General features: G+C 32.6%; 1 protein-coding gene across 1 annotated transcript in view; it reads right to left on the reverse strand.

Annotated features, from left to right (window-relative positions):
- Positions 1 to 5,833: 5,833 nt before the first annotated feature.
- Arp5 (Actin-related protein 5) overlaps positions 5,834 to 26,540 on the reverse strand; it is a 29,922-nt gene continuing 9,215 nt past the window's right edge. The window contains exons 4-6 of the mRNA XM_072529756.1: positions 18,608 to 18,984; positions 10,315 to 10,501; positions 5,834 to 6,470 (exon numbers count right to left, since the gene is read on the reverse strand). Of these exons, the coding sequence (XP_072385857.1) occupies positions 5,920 to 6,470; positions 10,315 to 10,501; positions 18,608 to 18,984 (1,115 nt within the window). The 3' untranslated portion in view covers positions 5,834 to 5,919. The remainder of the gene's footprint in view (positions 6,471 to 10,314; positions 10,502 to 18,607; positions 18,985 to 26,540) is intronic.

A 26,540-nucleotide genomic window follows, 5' to 3' on the forward strand; every position in this document is an offset into this window, starting at 1 on the left:
GTCACTAAAGTAGATGAACAGAAAACCAAGGTTATACGAGAGAGACGTGAAAATATATCAATTACAAATCAGCAATTCTCAAGCGCATTAACGCAGGCACAACGAAATTTGAAAATAAATGATATCCACAGTCTGGATCAAAATGTCAACTAAACTCGGTCAGATACAAAAGTTGTTGGTAATAACGGCGAGAGTCGTTCTTACAATCTTTAGTACAGAAAAACTAGAAACAACCTACAAACAAAGTTCCCCGGACATGAGTTCTCGTGCACTTTGTACGAGAATAATGTAAATGGATCCCCAATTCCTTCAGAATTACGACAGATGCAGAATTGAAGGATATTCTCTTTCAACCACCGATAAGGTCGAAGGGCATAGAGGTAAGTGAATATTTTTTTCGCAGAACAAATTCCGTCGATAAATCTCATAACCAAAGCAGAACCATTAACCGAAAAAAAAAACAAGTGAAAGTGTAATTTCGAATAAGTGTTTTTAAAGTTAAAAATTATTTAAAGATCATACATTATAATGCTCAATCATTTAGTAACTTTTATTGATTTTGAAGTACTGCTCAATGATGCTTCAACTAATTGTTTGTGTTTTAATGAGTACTGGCTTGTACAAGAGGAGCTACATACGGTCTATATTAAAGGATTATAATATGGATTCTGGATATTGCAGAACGGTCAAGTATATATATATATATATATATATATATATATATATATATATATATATATATATATGTATATATATATATATATATATATATATATATATATATATATATATATATATATATATATAAATACGTCAAATTATCGGGTAAAGTGGTCTGTAATAAAAATCTTTCTTTTTTCTTAATTACTCAATATTTCGCCATTTATTTAACAGCTTCTTCAGGAGTAAACTAAAACAATTTGAACATTACAAAACATGGCGTACAAATACATTTTAAAACACTTACAGAATTTAAAAGATTTCGCAAATAAAAAATGACATTGAAGTATTTGAAAAATTGAATGTCAAGATTAAATTGTCTTAAGCACGTTCGTTACAGCTATACGATAAAAAATTAAAATTATTTCAAATGTAAAAATAACAATAAAAGAAAAGTAAGAAGAATAATATTTCTTTGATAAATTATTAAGGTTAGTAATTTGACGTATTTATAAATTATTTTTTGGTCGAAATAATCATTTCTAATATGTATATATATATATATATATATATATATATATATATATATATATATATATATATATATATAAATATCTTCTTCTTCTAATGGCGCTACAACCCTTTGTGAGTCTTGGCATGCTTAACAATGTTCTTCCATTCTGCCCTGTCGGATACTTTCCTTCGCCACTGCCTGATGTTCATGGTTTTAAGATCCCTCTCTACGTCGTCTATCCATCTTTTACGAGGCCTTCCTCTTGTTCTGTTTCCTTGGGGCTTCCATTTCTGGACTACTTTTACAGCTCGATTATCTGGCATTCTTTCTAGGTGACCAAGCCAGTTTAGTCTTTGTGACTTTACAAATCTGACAATATCTGCGCTCTGCATTAGTTCATCCAGCTCGTGGTTCATTTTAATTCTCCACGAACCATCGCTGCATTGGGTTGGTCCAAATATCTTCCTTCCAAGTATTTTGCGCTCAAATATTCTCAGTTGATTTTCATCAGTGGTTGAGAAGGTCCACGTTTCACATCTATATGTGACCACTGGTCTAATTACTGTTTTGTAGATTCTCAGCTTAGACTCACGATTCAGTAACTTACTTTTATATATATATATATATATATATATATATATATATATATATATATATATATATATATATATATATATATATATATGAGATAACATAAGTTATAATGTTTTGAAAGCCTCTTCTGAGTGTAAGGTTACAGGTATTTTATTATAATAAATAAATCTAGTGTGCAGCTTATATCGCACTATAGATAGTGATTTAGCCAAATTCTTTACCAGTATGGCTAAAGCTCTTAAAAAAATTGATGTGCATAAATCTGTTATTATTACGGGTGACTTTAATGTTCATTTTATTAAAATAGACATCAGAGCTTTAAAACTTTGTACTTTTTTAAGATCTCACAATCTTTTACATCGATCTATTACATAAAAAAAAAGTTAAATTTACAACTTGGGGTAATAGATAAAATCTTCATAAATATTGAAGAAAACTTGTAGATCTCACTCACATATCTGTCCCCAGAGGTATTTCCTTTCAGACAGGAGTTTGTTATAGATCTATAACAAGAGGGTCCCTGATTTCGGGAAGCTCTGAAAAAGGCCCGGAATGCTGAAAGGCAGGGGGACAAGTTACACCCACCTCTTCCCCCCCCCCCCTTATAGTATAATTGTACAAACCAACGCGCAGGTACCTGTCGAAGAAGTCGACGTCTTTTGAAGTCCCTCTTATGGCGGAGTTTTGACCGTCTTGAAAATTGCAATACCTATGTGTAAATGGATATGTAAAATAAAATATTGTAATTCAAATAACATCATTTTCATCAGAAAAACCAATATAACCGGCCGTATAAACACCAAATCAGTACAAATTACTGCATATGCAGACGATGTAGCCATCATTAGTAGGAATAAGCCACGACTAATGGAAGTGTTCAAACAAATTGATCCTGAAGCAAGAAAAAGAGGTCTCAAAATAAACGAAGTATATGACAGTCAAAAGAATAACTGACAATGAAAATAATATCACAATAGACAACTATACTATCGAACGAGTGGATGCCTTTACATATCTCGGCACAGAAATCAATCAGAAGAACTCCGTAAGTAGCGAAATTAATGCACGTATTTCCAGCGGGAATCGTACATACTATGCTAATAAAAGATTGATGACATCGAAATTATTAGACAAAAGAACCAAAATGACTATCTACAGAACACTGATTAGACCCGTAGTAACCTATGGATGTGAAACTTGGGTAATGACGAAAAAAGATGAAGCCCAACTCAGGACATTCGAGAGAAAAATACTGAGGAAAGTATATGGCCCGGTACAAGAGGAAGATGGCACATGGAGAATCAGGAGAAACGACGAGGTTAATGAGTTAAATGAAGTGAATGATATGTGCAGAGACAAAACGATGCAAAAACAACAAAGAAAATGTTACAATGGAAGCCCATAGGAAGGCGAAAAAAAGGAAGGCCCAGAACGAGATGGTTGGATGACGTGGAAGACGACCTGAAAACAATGAACATAAGACAATGGAGAAGAAGGGCACAAGAGAGATCTGAATGGAAGGACATAGCCAGACAGGCAAAGACCCATCCAGGGTTATGATGCCAAAAGAAGAAGAAGAATTCAAATAACAATTGGTAGATTTAATAACTTATTGTCAATTCTATATGAGATTCACTTACCTTTTATGAATGCGACGTCTGTGGCTGGTGCTTAAGGGCTGGTCGTGGTGATATCTGTTCGCGACGACAAGTTGTTGTAGAGTGGCCGATCATCCGAAAGAACATACGTATGTACGAAAGTCAACTAGGGTGGTTCCTTTGTTCCTATTAGGACCTCCGTGCATAGCAATAAATTAAGCTTAAAATGTCATTTTAATTTTTCTACACAAAGGACGGGTACGTTTCCTTAAGGACTCTGAAGTGTTTTGGGTTGATAAATAGTTTCCCAAAAACATGTTGTTTTTTCAGACAAGTGAATTCTCAGACCTTGACAATAATGAATCAGCCAATTTGAGTGCGAGAATTTAAAAGATGTGGAACTAAAGCCATATTATAATTAGCTAATATATTATAATTAAATAAAAGATTTAAAACTAAATAAGGTCATATTCTGAATAATAAAAATAAAATATTTAAGTAAGTCTTGAACACTTTTCCAAACACCTGCATTGTCTAAAATTTTGAAAAAGGTAATCGATCTTCAGTTACAAACTCATTTAAAAAATAACATCATAATTCTTACGATGTAGTCCGGTTTTAGGTCCAGACATAGCTGTCTTTCTGCTTTATTAAATATTACATAAGATATTTTTAGCGTCTATGACCAAAACAAAATATTTTTTAATTCTTCTAGATTACTCAAAAGTTTTTGATAAAATTAACCATAATTTGTTATTCTCCATTTTAAAATATACTGGTTTAGAAGCGGGAACAGGTGATCTAATGAAATATTATCTTTCTAACAGATGTCAAGCAGTAAAATTTTATCAAAATATTTCTTCATTTCTAGATCTTAATCTGGTGTGCCTCAAGGATCTATATAAGGTCCAATTTTATTCTCTATATACACGTCCAATTTTCCCTCTCTGTTTTTGCCCTGTTCACAGCATTATTACGCAGACGATACCCAACTTTCATTCATTTCATTTTATCCAGATAAGTGTGATCAAGCGGTAAATACAATAAATCATGACCTTCAGCTGCAGATTTTTTCTCAAAATCATCATTTAAAATTGAAGACATCCAAAACTCAGCGTATCCTATTTGGGAGGAATTTCCATAGGAAGATGTTATTAGAGAATTATGTAAATCGAATTATCTCGGGAATCTATCATAGATCATAGGAAATAATAATTTAATTTTGACAAAAAGATTAAAAGCCCAGATGTGTGGTTCAACGAAGAACCCGAAGATTTAAGGATTAAAAAATACGATTGTACCTTTGCAGTAGGTCACAATGCGTAAAAAAAGTAACATATATACATAATCGTTCCTCTTCTACCGTCAAATGCGTCTAGCCTTTGATGAATTTTCTCCATTCTTTTCTGTTCTTCGCTATTTGTGTTGCTTCTTGGGAAGATTTGCCCTTATTTTGTAATATCGCTATGTCGCTGCTCCACTCTTTTATTGGTCTGCCTCTTCTATCTTTCCCTATTGGTTTAGCTTCCCACACTCTTTTACTTGCCTGCTCCTATCCATTCGTGTTTCATTTTAAGTCTGTTTCTTCTTTCTGAGTCTGTCTGTCCTTCTTGTCCATATCGTTCTTCTGCGGTATTTCATATCTGCTGCTTATATCCTACTCTGGTGTCTTCTCTTTAAAATCCAGTTTTCTGCTCCGTGTGTCAACGTTGGCCTATATATTTTCATATATTTGTTTTCCTTGATATTTATTGTTGAGGAATTAACTATTTAGTGAATAGTTTTCCTGTACACTCATAGTCTTTTGTTGAGATCGTGCTAGTTGTTTCCTCTATTATTTATATATGTTTGTTTGCTTTATTTTTTGTTGTCTTCGATTTGGTCTTCCGTGCATTTTTTCCTTGTTATTCTCTTTATTTTTTATTTACATTTAGGTTATATTTTTACTTCCATTTTTCTAAATTGTACTTCAGTTTTCCTGCTGTTTCGGCGAATAATACTATTTTAATCAAATAAAAGGCAGATATCGAGAACAGTTTTTTTAAATGTTTTCTTACATTCTTTCACTGTCTCATATTTTATTTATAAAAAGTACTAAGCTTAAACAACGTCCTTTCCTAACTCATTGCATTGTTTCAAATGGCAGCGATTGCATATGTTATGTTCTTATTGCATATGCCTTCATGAAACGCCACTGATTATTTTTTCTTATTAGTAAACGTCGTCTGGTATGAGGGATGTCTTATTAGTTTTGCATATAGCCATAGACAAAAAAATATATAGACTCAAAGTACTTTATTGCTTCTCAAAATATGTCCCACCACTATCGATACACTTTTGCATACGTTCAAACCAATTGGTAAAACAGTTATTCCAGTCTTCCATGTCAATGACTATAGCCGGTGTCATGTGAGGCATGACAACGACCACAATAACAAAAGGTTAAGACAATATCTGACAGAACAAATTTTAGTTTATATACATTTATTTTCTATACAAAAATTATTACATTATAATTTATGTTTAAAACTGATGCATCAATATCTATTTAATTTATTCTACATCTATTGTGACTTCTTTAGGAGTTGGGTAATAAATATTAGAAGCCATATGTGTCTTAAAATACTCAGGACCATATTCTTGATATTCTTTTTTAGTTAACAAATAGTTGGAATAGTCTCCCCTTCTTGCAAACTCTTTAGCTCCATGCCATGCAGTTAAATTACAGTTTTCCATAATATTAACATTAACCACAGATTTAAATGGCCTTATTGATATAAGATCATTTAACAATCGTGCTTTCAAACCCTTCAATGAAGCTAATCCTCCTGTGATTATCACATTTGCGGATAACTTTAACTGATCTTGTTCACTGAATAACGATAACACATATCCTATAATCTCTGAAAGACCAGCTTCCGACGAACCTGACATATAGGGTTTAAATATTAATTCTGGAGCTCTGAAACGTTCAATACCGATGTGAAGTTGGTGCATTTCTCCAACGTTCATACCTTCTTCGAATTGTGACGGTTCATGTGTTCGTAATATTTCTTCTAGTTCAAGAAGTTTTTCATTTTCTGCTTCACTGTCGGAATCTCCACCTGAAACATATTTGTGAAGGTCAAAAAAAAAATCATAAAAGCAAGATTGTCGAAAATTCATTAAATACTTTTGGTATTACGAAAGTTGCCTAGCAAATATAGATCACACCAATTTAAAGGAATCTGTGGGGAAATAATCAGGACTCCACTACGGAAGCAAAATCTAGGGCGGAAGATTGGGGAGGCTGGAGAAATCTTAGTCTTTTTCGATTTACAAGGTCTCCTAAAAAGTATTGGAGGCTGCTCATTTTAAGGTGTATTATATACTTAGAAAGATATGCTTCACGACTTAACGGAGGTCTCGATGACACCAATTAAAGCTCTACAGATGCCATGAGCTTGCCATGATAAGGTTAAATGTAGCTTTAATACAAGATATAGGGTATAATAAAAAATATATCGAGTGTTGGTCAAAAGTTTATTTTTATAGCGGATCGCCGAACTCCCGGAGATATGTATGATAGTCAAACGAAATGTGAAAATACTGCCGTTCATAAATTTCTCTTCTAGGGATTTAACGAAGGAAATCCCGTAACGAGGATCACAGAGGGAGAGAGTGTAATGTAGATAATCATACCTCTTATATGATCAATCTGAAAAAATGAACTACAACTGAATCGGCTTTGATGCGAATCAGCACCACTTGACTTAGAGTAATAAACATACCAATGAAACAGGTAAGATATTACTACAGTTTGTTATAGAGAGACTTTAAATGTAGGAACCAAACCAACTTTCCTAATTACAGAACAAAGAAAGGTAATTGATATAACAGTAGACACGAATCAAATGGCTATGACATTAAAAAAATGACATCTGTCAGATAAGGCGTTTTCCAGATCACCGGCACATCTAGTTTGAAAAAATAGATAATGAGTCTGTCAAGGAGGGACAGGTAAAGAAAACCGTGGGAGAAGGCAAAAAGATAATCACCAAGGAGACACTGCGAGGAGATAGTAGAGACTGTAAAAATGTTGACTCCATAAAGTTCTCTCTCTAAAAGATCTGGCAGCATGGGTTATGTTGTGTTTCCATTGCCTGATCCCAATCTTGGGCGGATGTCCATCTGGAAAAGTACTTTTGTTACTGCGCTCTCCAATTCCTAGATGTAACACCATCGTGTCCACAGGATGCACGACTCAGTGGAAAAAGTGTTGTCTAAGCGATGTCCCAGAGAGCTGGGCTTACTCTGGGGACTAATAGCTTTAGCACGGTATGGGCGCATATGCCTAAGCGCATTTTGTCTTAACTGGTGGAAACAAAATAAATTCGAAACAAAAATGGATGGCCCAGAAGATGACTCCGAAATGAGTACTTCTGAGTCCACAACAAAGACGAAAACGAGCAGAGGGGCGACTCCGATCACGTACTCTCTCACTGTCCCATACCATATCTCAATTACCCCAACCAGGTCCCAATGGCCCCAATGAAGGTGCTACAAGTGAACCTTGAACCCCAGTAAAGCAGCTTTTGCCGAACTTACCTTTGATAGGTAAGTTCGGCAAAATGAGAGGTAGTGGAGACAATATATTCAAATACGAAGATACCATGAGATCATCCATAGAAAACACTTCAACTTTTGACAGAAGAGATTCTAGAAGAAGACTACTTTGCATCTCATATACATAGTAATGTTGTACAGCACTTACAAATGCTCAAATTCTCTCGATATTTTCCAAATGTGCCATAATCAAGATAATGATTAATAAAAATTTTCAGAACACACTTAAACCTTAAACCTACAAGAAGTTTGGTCAAAATGTTATATTTCATATCCTCTTTTGCGTAACGTTAGAAAATTTCGCATTAACCTTTTACTTGCGAAATGTTCTTTCTTTACATATTTCTTAAACTTAATAATAATAAGTCGAGTAAGAGTCGAAACCATAATTGTGGTCCGTGGACAGTGACGTAACCAGGATTTTATTTCGGGGGTGTCCACACATTTAAAGTTCGCCCCCTTTCTACAAAACGTTTAGATATTCAATCCACTAATGAATTATTTACTTTTTTTAATAATAGATTGTATAATTTTTTTTCTATAAACTGATTACTTACTCTTTATAATATATTTTTTGAGTAAGAAGTAGTTTGTCATTAACGAAAAAACTTACACAGAAAAATGATGACATTACAATAGTCCTGGCCAAGTATTTTTGTAGGTATTATTAATGTATAATAAAAGTATAATTAAATAATACGTAGGTATATGAGAAATAGTATTTGTAAGAAAATTATAATAAATAAAAATTTATAAACTATGTTTTTCAAAACATTAATATATTATTTTAAATTGCATTCCTTGAAATCTTGGGGTGTCAAAAATAATAGCATGTTATTACTTATAGAAATATTTATTGAAATGCAAAATTTTAAGTTTTAAGTAAAGAAGAAAAAACAGCATACATAGTAATAATAAACGTGAATATACTCGTACTTATAATTTGATTTTTCTACTTTTTTCGCCATTATATCTAAAACATTGTCTGAATTGACGTCAATATTTCAGTGACAAGACAATAGTTCAAGTCCCTCAAGACCAAGTTCATTGCCGGTTCTATTCCTCAAATAGGTTTTTATTCGCTTCATAGTTGAAAATGAGCGCTCAACACTGGTTGTAGTGACAGGAATAGTAATTAAAATTCTAAGTCTATTGATGTTTGTAAAAACCTTTTGTCACTAAACTCAAAAACCTCCAAAACTTCTGTATCAGTCTTCAAAGTTCTTATTTCTTGATACCATATTAAATGCTCTCCTGTCAAAATATGGAGATAGATTTAATAACGAGTTAGCTTTATCAGGAGGTGCAAAACCATGAGGGACTATTTGAAATACAGTCAAAAGTCTTCACTGTTGATAAATCTTTTTTTTTTAACTAGAAATTAGATTGTCTAAACATGGAATGAACGTTGATACTCACGAAATCGTAAGAAACACTTACGGATAATGGAAGAGAACGCTTAAGATCTTTTCACAAACCAAGAGAGAAACTGCTTTTTTCTATCGCTTAACATAACGCATAACTGTTCTCGAGCTTTCGCTACTAGATTGAGAAATTTCGTAACATATTCCAAAATATATTTTGGGATGTTTTCGAAACTTAACTAATACATACAAATAAATCATACAAAATCCTCTCGTACTTTTGGTTTATTACCAGTAAAATCAATATATTATCTAAAACACAATAATAACTGTTTAACTTTGGATCTGTCCATTGTCTCGTCGCCAAAGATTGAAAAGAACTCTGCTTCTCTAATCTTTTCAATTTTTTTTTCTTGAATAATAGTTGAACTTATTAGAATTATATCATTTTGTATTTCAGAACTAAAATATGAAGCATTTTTACAATTTAAAATGTGTTGTTTTAAATTACTGTAACCAGAATTTGCTCTAAATCTCTAAACTTTCCACAAACATCTTTTTTTCAGCTTTTTGGAGAGTTACGGCCCATCGTCATTATCGCCTCTTAAAGGAAGTTCATTTCCACCGCAAAATATAATTGTTTCTATTATATGTTTTAAAGCTTTTTGTATTTTGCATATAAACTATATAAATACTATATAAAAAAAATGCATCTTCACAATAATCTTCAGAAAAATCAAAATATTTGTAAAATTCAAAATAGAATTTTCACATTTTACGTATTTATTGAATTTTAAAACCATAAATATTTGATAATACCTCGGTGGGAATGGGGCCCCCCTGGACACCCCCTGGGGTGTCCAGGGGGATCCAGGTATGGCTACGTCACTGGCCGTGGGATCTCAGCCAAAATTTGGGGCGTACAACTTTCGGATTTGGAACCACATCTCAAATAAATATAATAATTTAAATATCATACCATCTTTGCTAATAGTTTTATAGATATCCCAATCTTCATCCCGCAGACCAAAATCATCGTTACCCTTTTCTTTTCTGGCTAATTGTGATATAATTCTCATTCTTTCTTGACCTGCAGCAGTTCGGCGTTTAAATATATCTTGTCGCCTTTGTTTCCGTACCAATTTTTTGGTAATGATTTCTTGTCTCTAAAATAACCCAAAAATATAAATTAAAGATTAACAGAATTAAAAAGAGGTCAGGTTTCTCGATTATACTAATTTTTTTTTATAAAATTTCAGGATTAAATTGACTTTGAGCGCAAAAATTGGCTTAATAATTTTTTAATATAACAATTACTTTTTACCAAACTTAGTTCTGTAGCCAATTTTTAGTAAATATTTAGGACAATACTCAGAAGAAAATTAAACACAAATAACAAATTGTTTTTTTATAAGTTATCTATAGTTACTAATTATACCGATTTTTTGAATTGGTATGAGTAGCACATATTTAATAAAAATATCTGATAAGAAACATAAATATATTAAGTATTTCATAAACTTATTAAATTTCCGATAAATATGAAACAAATTAATTTTGTAGGGAAGGCTATATTAACTTTTTCAAAAGTTTATGGAACGAAATAAGTAGCTAATTTTTCACAAAATGTTCACTCGGATATCGAAAATTTGGTTAAACAATAGGAATAATTTGTTAATATTAAAGATTTATTTCGAACCTGTTGAATACAGCTCTTTACACTTTTTTCATTGAATAAAAGTAGTATTTGAAAATTATATTTTTAGAATCAAATACTTGAATCACAAAGAAACGCTAGTGATGTTTAAAAATTGTATTGAAAAATTCAATGCCAAGTCACTACAGAAATTTTAAAAGCAGGATACATTACTCTAGCTATATTAGTATCTGTGTTTATTTCTAGTAAAAACCTCAAGTTTCTTAATTTTCTCCCTTATAAATTTTCATGCTGAATCTAAATCGGACTTCCTCATTTTTTGTGTCGAATATATTTTTTATTTTAATCTTTTTTATTTCGATCCAAAAAATCGATTTGCTAATTACAAAATACTTAACATAGTGCGTTATATAGAATACTAGAATCAAAACATCCTTGTCAAAAAATGATAAAATAAATAATTAAATATAAAAACAGCAAAAAATAATGACTTTCTCAATATACTTTTTCATTTCCCTCGCCTAAATTAGTCAGGATAAAGATATTTGCTTGTCTTGCCAACACTCCAACTCATTTAGCTTTACTCAGGGTAAACGGGAAATAATATCATACACAAGTTTTATGGAACAACTTGGGGATCTCCAGCTGCTAGCCTGCGATGTTCAGCGATGGCTCTGGAGTATTGTGCAGAGGAATATTTTGCCTCAGTATGGATGAACATTATACACAGTATGTCGAAGCACAACTTTACAGTACTATGTGCACGATAACCGGAGAGTTAAGATGAACTCCATTCAAATGGCTTCCCTCTTTTATCAGGGATAGCCCTCACATGATATCCGGCCAGAAATAGTGTGCTAGTAAGAGAATATAAAAAGATTAATAATAACCTAGAAAAGATTTAATATACATTAAAATATTTACGATTTAAAAAGAAATAGGCTAAATCCAGAAACTTTCTGCTAACTTTCAGGTCCCTAATAGGACAGTAAGATTGTAACTGCGGCCATTTAAAGAAAAGTATGGTACACATTACTTCTGAATGCCCTCTCCGAGCATAATCAGAACCATCGAGTAACTTCCTTGAAGCAATAAACTACATACGTAGTCTCGACATCAAAGTTTAAATAATATATATTAATGTTATTTGTTATATTTTCATTTTCATATTTGTAGTCTATATATCATTTCCCCTAATTTGTGCTTTACGCAAAATAAATATGTTTAATTGTGATATTTACTTTGACACTGAGTTAAATAATTTCAGTATTAATACATAGTCGAAGAAATAAATCACTAAACTATCGATTTTCTGTTAAGTACGCGAAGATTTGAGTGCGAATTTGCGATTTGAATGCGAATATTGATAAAACTGAGTTCAATTTAGTTACTCGGGGATTTTTGAGGTCGCTGAACATGAATATCACACCGGCAAGAGAGTTCGAAGTACCTTGGTGACCGATAAGGGTGTTATCAACGCTTGGTATTTCCAATATGTTTCGGGATTCTAAAATCAAAATTAAAAACAACGTGTTTTTATCACCCACCAATTTTGAGTAACCAGTAATTATATCTTAAAAATAGGTAGATGAGTGAAATATCAATATTCCCCCTCGCTTCCACCGTGTATATTGTTTTCGCAAGACAAATATCTTAGTTTAAGGCAAGTTCAATCTGTTTATTTCTATTATATGCAAGATGTACACAGTTCATCCGATTTTATACATTAGTAGGTATTTAGTTAGTCAGTTAGTACATTTCCTATTGTCGTGGACTGAAACGTAGTTAAGTGTTTGTATTTTACATTTGTTTTGTTCATTTATATAAGTATACTGTGATTGATCGTGAATTACAAAGTAAAATGCCTAGGCAGTGTGTAAATCAGGATAATAGTTTTTGTTATATGTGTGTGGAACTAACTTTCAAATCGCAAAAACTTGCTCTCACCCCACTTGTATGTAGAGCTTACAAACTTTATTTCGGAGTTAACCCATTGCCAGTCTAACCGATTTTCGGTGCGCGCGCTCGTATGTCTTCAACGCGGTGGGGATATGTAGGCTCCGGCGGTTGAAATTTCCTTAGAGTAGGGAATTTTACACGTCAATTTTACACGTTTTGACGTGTAAAATTCCCTACTCTAAGGAAATTTCCAACTGTGGCCTGTGGCAGTGTTGTGGGTAATAGACGATAAATACTACGCACGAAAACCACGTGCATTACATGTGATACGCAAAGCATATTTATAATTGTTTCTTTCTCATACGATGTGAGTATCATATGTGATTCACATTACTTAAAATTATTATGTATTTGTTTTATTATTAGTTTATTAATTTATTCTCTTTCTAGCTTATAAATGCTATAAAATTATAAAAATGAATCCTTCACACTTTTATGGCCATAGTAGTAACAAAAGAAGCTACGAGTCTAGTGAAGAGAGTGAAAGTCATAATCCAGAAAATTTTATTAATTTAAGTGACGAGTATGTGCTTTCTGAATATTCAGCAACAAGTTCATCTTCCGAAGAAGACATTCAATTACGTCTATCACCATCACCAACACAACCTATCCCTGAATGGAGTTCAAACTTTCAGGAGAGAGTGAGAGTAAATTTTACTGGAAATTCCGGTGTACAAAAGAGAATTCTAGTTACAGATGAAAATGTAGTAAATCCTATTGATATATTACAATAATTTTTTGACGATGAAATCCTCAATTTGATGGTTACTGAAACAAATCGTTATGCGCTTGCAATACATGGCAACACATACACTAAGAAGGTCCTATAGAATGAAGAAATGGGTCGATGTAACATTATGCGAGATGAAAAAAATTTTAGGTATTCTGCTTGTAACTGGACTTATCCAATACCCGAACATAGAAGATTATTGGCAACGAGACAGTCTATTTTACCATCCAATGTTTCACCAAATTGGAATGAGCTACAACAGATTCTCTTTGATACTGAGAAACTGGCACGTTTGTGATAATTTAACAGCTCAACCTAACAATAGATTATACAAGATAGATGCTTTCATCAAGTTGTTTATTTTAAAAATTCAATAGATCTATACCCCCGGGGAAGAAATAAGTGTCGATGAAACTATAATTTCTCACCGAGGAAGACTACTATTTCGACAATATAATCCCGGTAAGTCTCATAAATATGGAATAAAATTATATAAGCTATGCGAGATGTCAGGATATATATGGAATTTCTCCATATACTGCGGCCAGGGTACGTCTACAATATTACCTGGATTAGACCACCCCGGATCTGTTGTTGTTTCCTTATCTGAGCCATTACTTAAGAAAGTCGCACTCTTGTAGCAGACAACTGGTACAGCAGTATTTCATTAGCCACTTTTTGGAAAAATAGAAACACAGAATACTGTGGAACAATGAGGGTTAATCGAAGTGGTATCCCAAATGAAGTCAAAACAGAGAAACTAGACAAAGGACAAAAATTATAGGTGCAATCAATACTAACGGAATTCGACTATTCAAGTATCAAGATAATATAAACAATTTACATGGTTTCAACGTTCCATGGATCTGACATGAAGGAAAATGAGAGAAGAAATCGCAAAGGTGAAATTAATTAAAAAACCTACTTCAGTTTTGGACTATAATAGGATTAAAGATGGTATAGACTTTTCAGATCAAATGATTTCTTACTACAGTCCTGCTCGTAAAAGTGTCAAATGGTATAGGAAAGTCCTTTTTGAATATATTAGTATTGCAGTTGTTAATAGTTGGGTCTTATATAAAAAAATTTATAGTAATAAAACAATGCCACTAGCTTCATTTACCAAATGTTTGGCGGAATCTTTACTTGGAATCGATACCAAGCAGAAAATAGAAAAGCCCATTCGAAAAGTTCATGAATTAACAAACATTGCACGCAAAGAAAATGGAAAAATTCAACACAGACGGTGTAATGGTTGTTATAAAAAAATAAGTCTAGAACACAATCGTAAAAGATCTCTGAAAGAAGCAAAACAAGTATCTATGGAATGTAGGATTTGCGAGAAACCATTTTGCCTACCATGTTTCAATGGAACTCACGAAAAATAATTTGAATTTTTTCTTTTTATTTTTTAGTCATAGAAATATTTTTAAGTTTTTTTTGTGATGAAAAATTTGGAATTTATATACATTTTTTCAATCAATAAAAAATCTAAAAATCATTGTTGACTTTCTTCTCAATAGTAGTCTAAAATAAGAGCACACATTATAAATACCTTTGTATTCAGGAGGTAATATGGAGATCGAGTTTCCTCTCTTATACATAACCTGTACAGCCAATATCATAAGGGATGTCGTAAATATACTTTTAAATGATACGATTAGCAGAGCCGAATGAATATATTTCATGCGCTTTGAAGAAATATTTCACTATAAATAAACTATTGATTGAGCATCACATATAATGCACAGACGTTTTAAAAATAATCCCTGTGTATCACATACAATGCACAGGACAGGGAAAGGGTTAAAGTAGAACATCAAGAAAGTCATGGGCGCCTCATATATGTAGGAATATTTCTTAGTATAAGTATTTAGTATAGTTTTATTCATTAGTTACGCCACTGCAAGATACCACTTAAACAATATGCTTGAGTCGCTATAAGAGAGACGGGATTCAGGGGCGAAGGGGACAGGAGATATGTAGACGAGATCACACATTCCTCCTGAGCTAAAGGGGATTCGATTTTTGTCGCCCCGAACTGAGTAGACTTAAATTATCGTGCACGCCGAAAAAGACGAAAGACGAAACCAATTAACGATGGGGGTGTTCGATATTTTAATTCGCAGACAGTTATCCGTAATTTTGTGTACATGTAAATAACATCATTACAGTTTATTTTATGTAATAAAGACTTCTCGCATAGATCGCGGACTTTTACTATAACGTTAATTCCTCTTCAAATAATAAAAGAACCTAATTAGACCTACATATATTTGTAAGACTTTTGTAATATTTGTAAATTTTGTAAGTCTAATGCGCTTTGCAGTACCAATGATATGGAGAGAACCGATTGCCCATGTTATAGACTATTACTTTTGTCTCGCGAAGATTTAGAGCATAGGACCGAAGCCTAAGAATACTGTGCAGTATCCCTAGTTACCATCAACTATTCCGTCCTGTCAAAAATCTGTCTCAAATCTCAAAACCACCAAAGACTTTGAGCGTGGACGAAGAACTTAAAAGTTTCAAGGTTCCATCTGGTGATATACAATTAGAAGAGGAAATAGACAATAATTCACTATTTCAAGAACCAGACTGTTTCTCAAAACCCCACCTATTTCACAGGCTGAATTTAACGATTTAAGATAGAGCTTTTAAAACTTTTAAAATAGTTATGGCTGACAATTACAAAGATCTTGTCACTTAATTACTTACTGCCTGCAGAGAAATAAGATGTAACATGTCTCTAAAAATTTAACTCGTGGATGCTCATCTGGATTTCTTTCCAGCAAATTTAGATGTTGTGATGAACATGGAGAACGGTTCCACCAAGACATTGTGAGTATGGAAAAGTGTTACCAAGGTAAATGAAGTCCTAGTCAGCTGGCAGATTACTGCTGGACATTAATCTGTGATGCACAATTATTCGTAGCAAATAAAGTGTGGGTGAAAAATTCAAGTTTATTTTCGGCTTTCCGATGATATTGTATAAAATGAACACCATGTTCTATCTATGTCACAAAAAAAAATTTTTGTTGACAAGTGTAATTAGCCTAACTTTATTACTCAGGAGTTTTCGAGGTCGCTAAACATGATTATGACACCGGCAAGAGTCTTTGGAGTACCTGGTGCCCACTGGTAAGGGTATTATCAACGCCTTTTTCTTGAGTTTTGAGAAAATTCGTTATATAATTAGCCAAAACTCGTTACTCCGGGGTTTTAGAGGTCGCTGAACATGCTGATGGGGCTCTTGTCGGTGTCATATTTGTGGCATGGATTCCAGGTCACAGGGGGAATACACGGCAATGAAAGCGCTGATGAAAGCTCTCACTGGGAAAGTATACCCGATCAAGCACATCGAAAAATTTATATTGCACGAAATTGCGCTAATAAGGCTGAAATAGTGCGGAAAGCAAGGATGAATCAGTCCAGAATCATAACAGACTTCTTTAATAAACATGCGCTAGTCATGGGGCTTATCGAACCATCAGCTACATACGGGTGTTGCCAAGTGATTTTAACGGATTTGCGGTTCAGCTCTGCACACTTTTATTATTCGCCTGTGTATCCGATAAGTACTCGAGTTACCGTGATTAATTTTATACATCCCCCTACTAAAGAAGCTGTTTATAAATATGGTGAAACGTTGAGATAAACCCACTCACGGGTCGTTAAAAACGCTTTTTAATACTGATATAGTTACACTATATCTATATAATTGTAGTCGCGTATTAGTCAAAATCAAAGTGGCAATTAATTTTTACAAAAGGTAACTTACTTTCTATTTATCACTAGCTTAAAATTATTAGGTATCAGGAATCTCGTCCGTATTTTATAAGAAGTTCGGTAGTTTGGACGAGTTAACAAATCAGCAGCCTAAAGTTGGAAGAATACTGAGATTAGAAGATGGTCCTCGATCTTTGCTGTATATGGTGACCAGGAAGTCGTATACAGACAGAGCAAGCTACGAGGATATATGGCGTGCTCTAACTAATTTGAAGAAAATCGTGTGCAATTATAACATCAAGAATTTGGCCTTACCCAAGATAGGCCATGCACTAGAAAATCTGGATTGGAAGATTGCCAGAAGCATGCTTGAAGTGATCTTTCGAGAAACCGGCATACTAATTACTGTGTGTTGCATTAATCCGAAGAGATCGTATCCTTCAAAGACAGTAGACTGTTATTTCTTTATGAGGGGTTCATGAAGAGCTGCAAAGTCCTATAGATTCCGCCATCCTGGGCCTACATATAAAGTTGCTGATTGGGACGCTCAGATCTAAGAGGGGAGCAGTGTACCGATCTTGCTTATTTCGACGTGGCCCATATAACGGTTACATCTCGAGACGACGATGATCTGTATTCAAGAACCTTCGAACAAGTGAATAGAGTTGGACTATTCCAGAATATTCTAGTACGTAATAACTTGCATATTATATAAGTAGCGCTGATATTAGCTAAGTTAGTTGATAAGATATTATCGTGCTGTAAACTTATAAATAAATATATTTATATAAATTAGAACCGCTCCTTTTATTTAAAAACGGTACAATACGGTTGTACATTTAAAAAATATGAGAAAATCGTTTTTCTTTTGTAGTTCACCCTGTATACGAATGTTTGAATGATTTCTGTTAAACTTGAAAGCTACAACATATTGTTTAACTTATTATGTAAAATGAATACTTATTTATTTATTCCTTCTTTAAATACAGTGTCTTTATTTCATAACGATTCCGACAAGAAAATGGCCGTAACTACTAAATACCCTGTATAGTAGTGTTAAAGCCCATATTGTAAGAACAGGGATTATGAGAGAAATCTAAATATGAAACAATATACAGAAAATATAAATTTAAATAACTTTTTTGGATATTATGTACCACAATGGAATTATCGACCAATGTCGCACTAAAAACTTACCATTTTCTTGGCGTTTTCTAAATATGAGTGTAGTGCACTATCACTTTCGAAAACCATCTTTGAATATTTAGCTTGTTTTACAGGTGGTTCCTCAACATCTTCTACACTGTTGGCAGCCAAAATTTTCTGTTTCGTTTTTTCAATTCTTACATTAAGATTGGCCACGGCTTTTTGTAAATCTTGTACACTTTTAAGTTCGTACTCGGACAAAATATGTTCAATTTCTTCTTTTTCAGCACCAAAATCGATAATTTCTTGGACTTCTTGAAATTGTCTCAACTTCTCTTGGTCTTCTGCAAGTCGTTCTTCGCGTTTTCTTGCGTTTATTTCTGTCAATCGTCTGGCTAATTCGCGTTTGCGTTCTTTTTGTTGTTCCACTAAAATATTCACGTTTAGTTTATTGACTAAGACACTAATATAATAGAGTTGCTAGTTAAACATTACATTTGATTTTTTCTTAAATTTTACCTACTATATTTTATGGGAGCAAACCACAATTCTAATAAAAAATATTTACATTTGACATTTTGATTTCTACTTCGGAAATAGTTCTAAAAACAGAAATTAAACAAGTTAGTTTGTTTTATTACTTTTGTTAAAACACATGTTAAATACTTAACTAAATTAAAACTAAACTATAACTCAAATAAAAATACTTTAAAAATTTTTAATTATCCTCATTAATTCAAATCTTTAAAATTTCCAAAAAATAAGGTTAAGTCAAGAGAGAAGATTTGACACTTTTATTATAAAATGAAACGTCCCTAAGAAACTATCGGCGCCTTTGGATAACAGAGTTATAGCAAGGAAGTTAAGAATTCCTTATGCAAATACATTACTCCAAACACAAATCAATGAAATTTTATTCTCTTGTATTGTATGCATTCATATATATATATATATATATATATATATATATATATATATATATATATATATATATATATATATATATTAGATCTAGAGCTAAGATTAATACTATTATAAGAACTAATATTAAATTCAACAGTCTTCCGGGTAAAAACGGGTCGATTATCATTGCGCCAAACTTTGGACATCCTCTTTGATGTCTTCTTTAAGGTTTCCGAGGTCTCAGTTTCCCGAGCCCCCAGACACTACTACACTGATCAATAACCAATGCATTACTGCTACTGGGAACGGAGGAGGATTCATTTATACCGGTGATGGTGACGTGGTTTGGGTGGTGGTTGGCGCGGGGATTGGCGCGAACATTTCTGACAGTAGGATTTTGATTGGCGGGTGAAGCGGACGATATTTTCTTTATGAGAGGTCTCCATGTCGAAGGTAACCGTATGCCGTCATCTCTTTTATTGAGACAATTTGGCCTTTCTTCAATTTCTATGGCTTCTCGGATAATTCTTGGTTTATAGAGAGCGGATAGTGTCGACCTACAGCTGAAATTGAATCGGAATTGCGAACAGAAATTTAATATTCATACATCCTATTCTGGATTCTACGATTTGTTTGGCCTATATAAGATTAGGGCAGTCTGCACAAGGAATTTCATAAACTCCTGCTATACAACAAAAGCTATGCCAAGCTGTTCATTTCTGAATGTTGTCTTTGATTGATTGATCACAGACTGAAACCTTGGAAGCCCTGACGAAGACATCAAAGAAGATGTCTAAAGCTCGGCGCAATGATAAATCGACGAGATTAACCCGGAAGACTGTTGAGTTTAATATTAGTTCTTGTAATAGTATTAATCTTAGCTCTATGTTCAATTGTACTAACCGCGGAAATCTTTCGGAACATATATACCGATACGGCAATTTTTCAACTACCGTATATGTTATTCAATATGTGGAACAAAGATAATATATAATTATTATCGAGTGAGACATAATCCACGCATGTTGGAGTAACGAGTCTAACTTTTAAACAGTATTGCAAAATTTCTGTTACATCATTCCTTCTAAAATATACATATTATAGTGTAAATATATGGATACATGAGTGTAAAATAATATTTAAATCCACTACGGTTTATTGTAGAATGAAAATTAATATTGCCCCAACAAAACGTACATGAAGTAATCATGTAACTGTTATTTTTCAAACGATTCTATCATTACTTGATTAATTAACAAAGAACACTAAATTCAGGAATTGATATGTGACAACAGCGTGAGCTAAATAAATAACGCACTTCAGTAGACAGATAGGTAGTCTAAACGGTGTTTTCCCTCGACTAGTGCATGATTTCCCCTCAAAGGAGTAGGCGGTGCTTATCTGTACAGCAGGTGGATGGTATATCTATTTGATTTTTAGTTGTGGTGGTAAAAGGTTGAAAACAAATAATAGCATACCAAGCGTATATTTTCGAGAAGAAAAGATTCAAATGATGAACTGGTATTATGGGAACCATTCTATTGCAGAAATAATACAGTTATTTATTGCTGCTTATGAAAATCGTCCAATTCCGACAGAGAAAACAGTTCGATCAATTATTAAAAACTTTGAAAATTTCTGTTGCAAATATCTGTATGAAATGTCGCGGATCAACCACGATCGAAACAAATCTCTGTTAAACGCGAAGCTCGCGAAATGCAAGTTTGTTTAACTGCCTGAAGAAACGCCTTGTTTGAGTGGACAAATTATGGACAAATGGAATATTTAATGGATACAATTGCTATAAAGTGCAAACCATCCAAGAACTTTTTCCAGGCGAACATTTTAAACGTATGGAATTTTGTGAAACTATGATGGAGAAATCGAATGAGAACAATAACTTTTAAAAAAATGTTTTGTTTTCCGATGAATCTTCGTTCAAAATCCATAAACGCCATAATCCATCTATCGTCCGCTATTGGTCTAAGGAAAATAAACATTTGAGTATTGATGTGAAAATACAATACCCAAAGAATTTGGACTTTATAACAATAATATAATTGGTCCATTTTTTATTACGGGAAATCTGAATGGACGTAAGTATCTAGATTTATTTCGCAATTAGATTATTCCAGCAGTTCGAAACCTTGTGGTCAACTTCGACCATGTTTGGTTTCAACAGGATGGTTGCCCAGCACATAATACAATCGAAATTACAAATTATTTGGAACAAACATTCCCTGGACGATTAATTTCTACACGAGGAACAGTAAAATGGCCACCTAGATCACCAGATTTAGCACATTTGGAATTTTATTTCTGGGGAATGCTAAAATCAAAATTATATCGGCATGAATTCAAAGGAGCCACTAATTTAGCAGAATTGCAAGAAAAAATTGTACAACTCTGTAGTCGGGTACAGCCAAATCCGCTGAATGTAATGAGACTTGCTTTAGTTGATAGATTCGGATTTTGTTTAGCACAAAATGGTGGTTTGCTCGAACATTTAATTGGTTCAAGATTTTTTTAAAATGCCTTTAATTTTAATTTAATTATTTAGAATAATTTTTTGAGTTGTTTTTTTTTCTTATAAAAATATTTGTTTTTTTAATGTTAAGTTAATAATTGTTTTATTTCCAATCAACCATAGCTAAAAATCTACATATAAGTGTTCGAGTTACAAGTATATATCGAGTTCGAATATAAGTACTGGACTAAAACTTTAGGACACTTTTTAAAAGTCATGTCTACTCCTTCGACATGGTGACTGCCTCTCACTTATATTTAAGCAATTAAGTTTTAATAACGTATACTGAAGTTGAAAATTTGCCATATCGGTATATACGTATATGCATATGTATATGTATATATACAAACAAAGAAGCGAGGAACAAGTGAAGAATTTTCTGTTGGTATGAACGATGTATTTTATTCACCAAATCTTCTAGGGCACCTAAGAAGATTGCAAGTATTTGAGTTAGTGTCGGTGCAACGTGCAAGTAAAGAAAAGGAAGACAAGAAAAGAAGCATGTGTTTCATGTTAAATAAATATACAGTTAATGGCATAGTTCTCTTGTAATGTTAATGTCATGTTCTCTTTACTTAAAGCTGTTCTATATATCCACAGAACGTTCTCTCTTAGCCACTAGGGCCCGCTTCAGAGTTCACCACACCAGCGTAATGAAAATACAGGTGTATAATATGAACCAACTTGGACAGTTTTGTAACCGATTGAGGTATCCTATCTTTAGGCAGGTCAAATGGTGTTCAAATGGTTGTGCTTTAAATATATCACACACTGTAGATCAATGTACAACTTTGTATCGATTTAATATCTCTAAGTCCGTTCAATGGCCAATAGTTCAACCTGGAATTAGATAAAACAGGTTCAGCGTCTGTATGTCCTAATCCTCTATACTCTTGCTTCTTGGATAAGCATAAGTGATACTACTTTATAATGCGATGAAAATAAGATGAGATATTTTTAATCTACTGCCAACCCTACTTGTTTTAATATACTACCAACTCTTACAAAATTATGACTTTTACATATAAAAGGATTTAAAGAGATCAGTTTTTATTTGATAGATAGGAGTTGACATTTTTCCTGAATTTCTTTAGAAAAATATTTGTCTTGTAAGGCACGTACGATAATTCTGTGGCTTTAATAATTTTATATGTAGTTGGATGGCTCCGTGTTCTGTTAAGACCTTGTCCGAATCTTAAACCATAAGCATCCGTTGTAATCTAGAAAATGTGGGACATTTCCAGAACAGTTTTTTTTCTAAAAGGAATTATGCATATTTTTATTGGTTGTCATAATAAATGATACTTTATTTGGTCCACAAACTTATTGATTTTGACTTTTGACAAACATTTTTGATACCTCGTGAAGGTAAATCTGTTGGATTCTTTTGTTATGAGATGTAATGTCAGGAATAATTTGAGGTAACTATTTGTATTTGAGATACCCTATTACTAACAAATTTGACTAACGAGAGGGATGAGAATCCAGGAACAAATAGGAAAATTAAAGCCATTTCGGTTATCTTTGTAATCCATCCCACTTTTAACGACCGAACTTATTGGACGAAAATTTTCCCACCACAATTACGGGATTCATAAATCGATTCAAGTCAAAACATTGAGCAACGTTTTACCAGATGTACCTTTGTTATTTTCATTTTTTTTTGACTATTGGATAACAAAATGCAAAAAAAGTCATCTTTATGATTCCATTTAAGGTGTAGAACTTTATTACCATAACCTTTATGAGTTTTTCGAACTTATCTACAGTGAATCCACAGCTGGTTAAACAATGATTCAGTTATTGTACAACTTGATTAAGTCATTTTACCATTACACCATGTTAAAATATCAACTTATGTCTGCTTAATAAGAGTTCTTGCACCTCAAGGAAAAGGAGCTTGCGACGAATATGCAATAATTTCGATTAACACACTTGTGGCCAGAAATGTATTTTTAATGCATCTTACAGAATCAGGAGTTTTTTTGTAAAATATAGTTTGTGCAGGGTTAATTTTGATTTGTGGATACATCTTTTTGATATACGAAATAAGTGTGCAGTTAAAAAATCGGAATCTACATAGAATATCAAATAAAGTAGGCTACACTTGACAGATAGTCCTTCAACGTATCATTTAGCGATAGCCCTGTAGTGGATATACTACAAGCATCAAACACAACTCGCAATTAAAAGACTAAGAAATATCATCCAATGTGAAAAATTAAGTGTACAATTTAACTTGTTAAATGAGTATATCTACTTTGAGATCAACACATATTAAACGCACTCATTAAATACACTCAATTTTCTTGAAAACCGAAATGTCACATATAAAATATTTTTAAATAAAATTTTTAAAATTAAAATTGTGGTTGATTCTCATAAAATAAAGTAGTTACTATAAAAATGGCATAAGAAAATAATTGCAGAATCATATTTTTCTAACTCATTAACAAGTTTTAGAACTATTACTTAATAGCAGGAGTACTTACTCCAATGTGTGACTACTTATAAACTGTTGTTTTGAAACTATTTTCTTGTAGCATTTTAATGATATTTACTATATCTTATGGAAATTAACCACAATTTCAGTTAAAAATACGTTTATTTTGATGGGCCAATTTTTACTTAAATTTTCGAATTAGAAATTAAAATCAAACGTGAAAATAAACGTATTTTTAACTAAAATTGTGTTTAATTTCCATTAAAGATAGTAAATCATGATTATTAACTAATATGTAATAGTACAGACAATGACCTTTATTAACAGCACTGATGTGAACAAAAATTTGGATTTAAGTTCTACTTACACTCTGCTTCAAAGTTGACCCTGTACCAAGGGTGAAAAGTGTTTAATTGAAAAAGTTCCATAGAGCAGTTATGAAAGTCAATACTTTTATTGGTAAACGAATCTGTCAATTTTTCAATAAAAAAATTCACGTTTTCAGACGGTTTTTAGCGAATAACCAAAAAGTAAGTATTTTATCGAAAAAGTTATTCTTACTAAAAAAGTAGCTTATAAAAAAATAAAAAAAAAAACTAATAGACTTTGGTATCTGTAGACCCAAAACGGAATATTAGCTTGTTGAAGGATGGTTCTTATTTGCCAACCGCCAAAATTGAAATAACCAAAAAACAACGTATTTTCAACGAAAATTCATAAAAATTTTTTTAAGAGCATCTAAAAACCTTTACCGTTGTTTTTAGGAAAGTCGCTAGCATCAAAACTAGCGAGGTATGTCGAAAATAATATTCGACGCAATTGTTTTTCGGCGACAAAAAAATGTTAAAATCACTCCAATTGACAATAATCGTTACCACTGCAATTCATTTTATTTATGTAATTGCAATATTCTGTAGACGTTTGACCCGTGCAAATTGCTTAGTTTAAAAGAACTAAGACTGAAACTTCAGAAAACTGAAAAGACTGAAAAATTAATATAACTGAAAAGAGCATTTTTGTAACTTTGGAAAAAATTTACTTTTCTTCAAAAATAACTCAAAAACTAGTAAGTATAAATATGATAAGCAAGATTTCGTAGAGTACAAAATTGAAAATGCTCGCTGTTTTTGTAGGATAAAAAGTAATATAATATATGGTCATTTAATATTTGCATATATTCGTAAATACTACCTAACTTGTTTAAGCCTTTTGCTGAACGAAGTTCCAGTTTATTCTAGTTGTTTTAAATGTGTTCTCTAATCGAAATGTAAAGTGTCTTTAAATTTAAGCAAACCTGCTAATATGACATTCTCTGACCCTTTTTTTCAAAGGGCACTAGATAATGCCTAATATTTTTCTTAAAGTATCAAAAAATGCCCGTGATCTAGAAATAATTTGCATCTTTCTACTTCACACAAAGTATAAAATAATGTGTAAATAATTGTATTATAATATAATATAATAATATATGTAAAGTGCATTCTTACAATACAGAATACACAATCTGGACCCAGTTAAATATTAACTAATATATACTAATAAAAATGAATCGCCGAAATGTTTGTACGGGCATGACTTTAGAATGACTTCACCAATTTAGATAATTCTTTTTCGTTGTGTTTGTTGTTATCAGGAGAAGGTTTGTGTAAAAGATAATTTTAAAAAAATTGTACGGAAAGACTTCAAAAACAGTTTTTCTCTCATTTTAAATCGCAAATAACTAATAGATGGCGCCATACTATGACTAACAAACGAAGCTAGGATTAACAAAATAAAAGTCAGAATTGATAGATTGGGCAATAGCCGTACCACACTGAATATACTTGTTCTCGTTCGATCAGCGAAGTCAAGCAGTGTTGGTTACGGTTAATACTTTGATGGGTAACCCCTTGGGAACACCGCATGTTGTTGCCATGTGAAACCTCCTCCTCTGAAACGACTTGACCGATTTTTATGAAATTTTACATGAGTACTCTGTAAGTCTGAGAATAGGTTGTTATCTATTTTTCATACCCATAAGGGGAAAGAGTGGTTTTCCCCAAACATTTTTTTTATTTGGCTTACAATTTTTTTTATTTTTTTATGATGTGGCATTAAGAAATACAATACCC

This window comes from Diabrotica undecimpunctata, chromosome 4, assembly GCF_040954645.1.
Source record: "Diabrotica undecimpunctata isolate CICGRU chromosome 4, icDiaUnde3, whole genome shotgun sequence".
Classification (NCBI taxonomy): domain Eukaryota; kingdom Metazoa; phylum Arthropoda; class Insecta; order Coleoptera; family Chrysomelidae; genus Diabrotica; species Diabrotica undecimpunctata.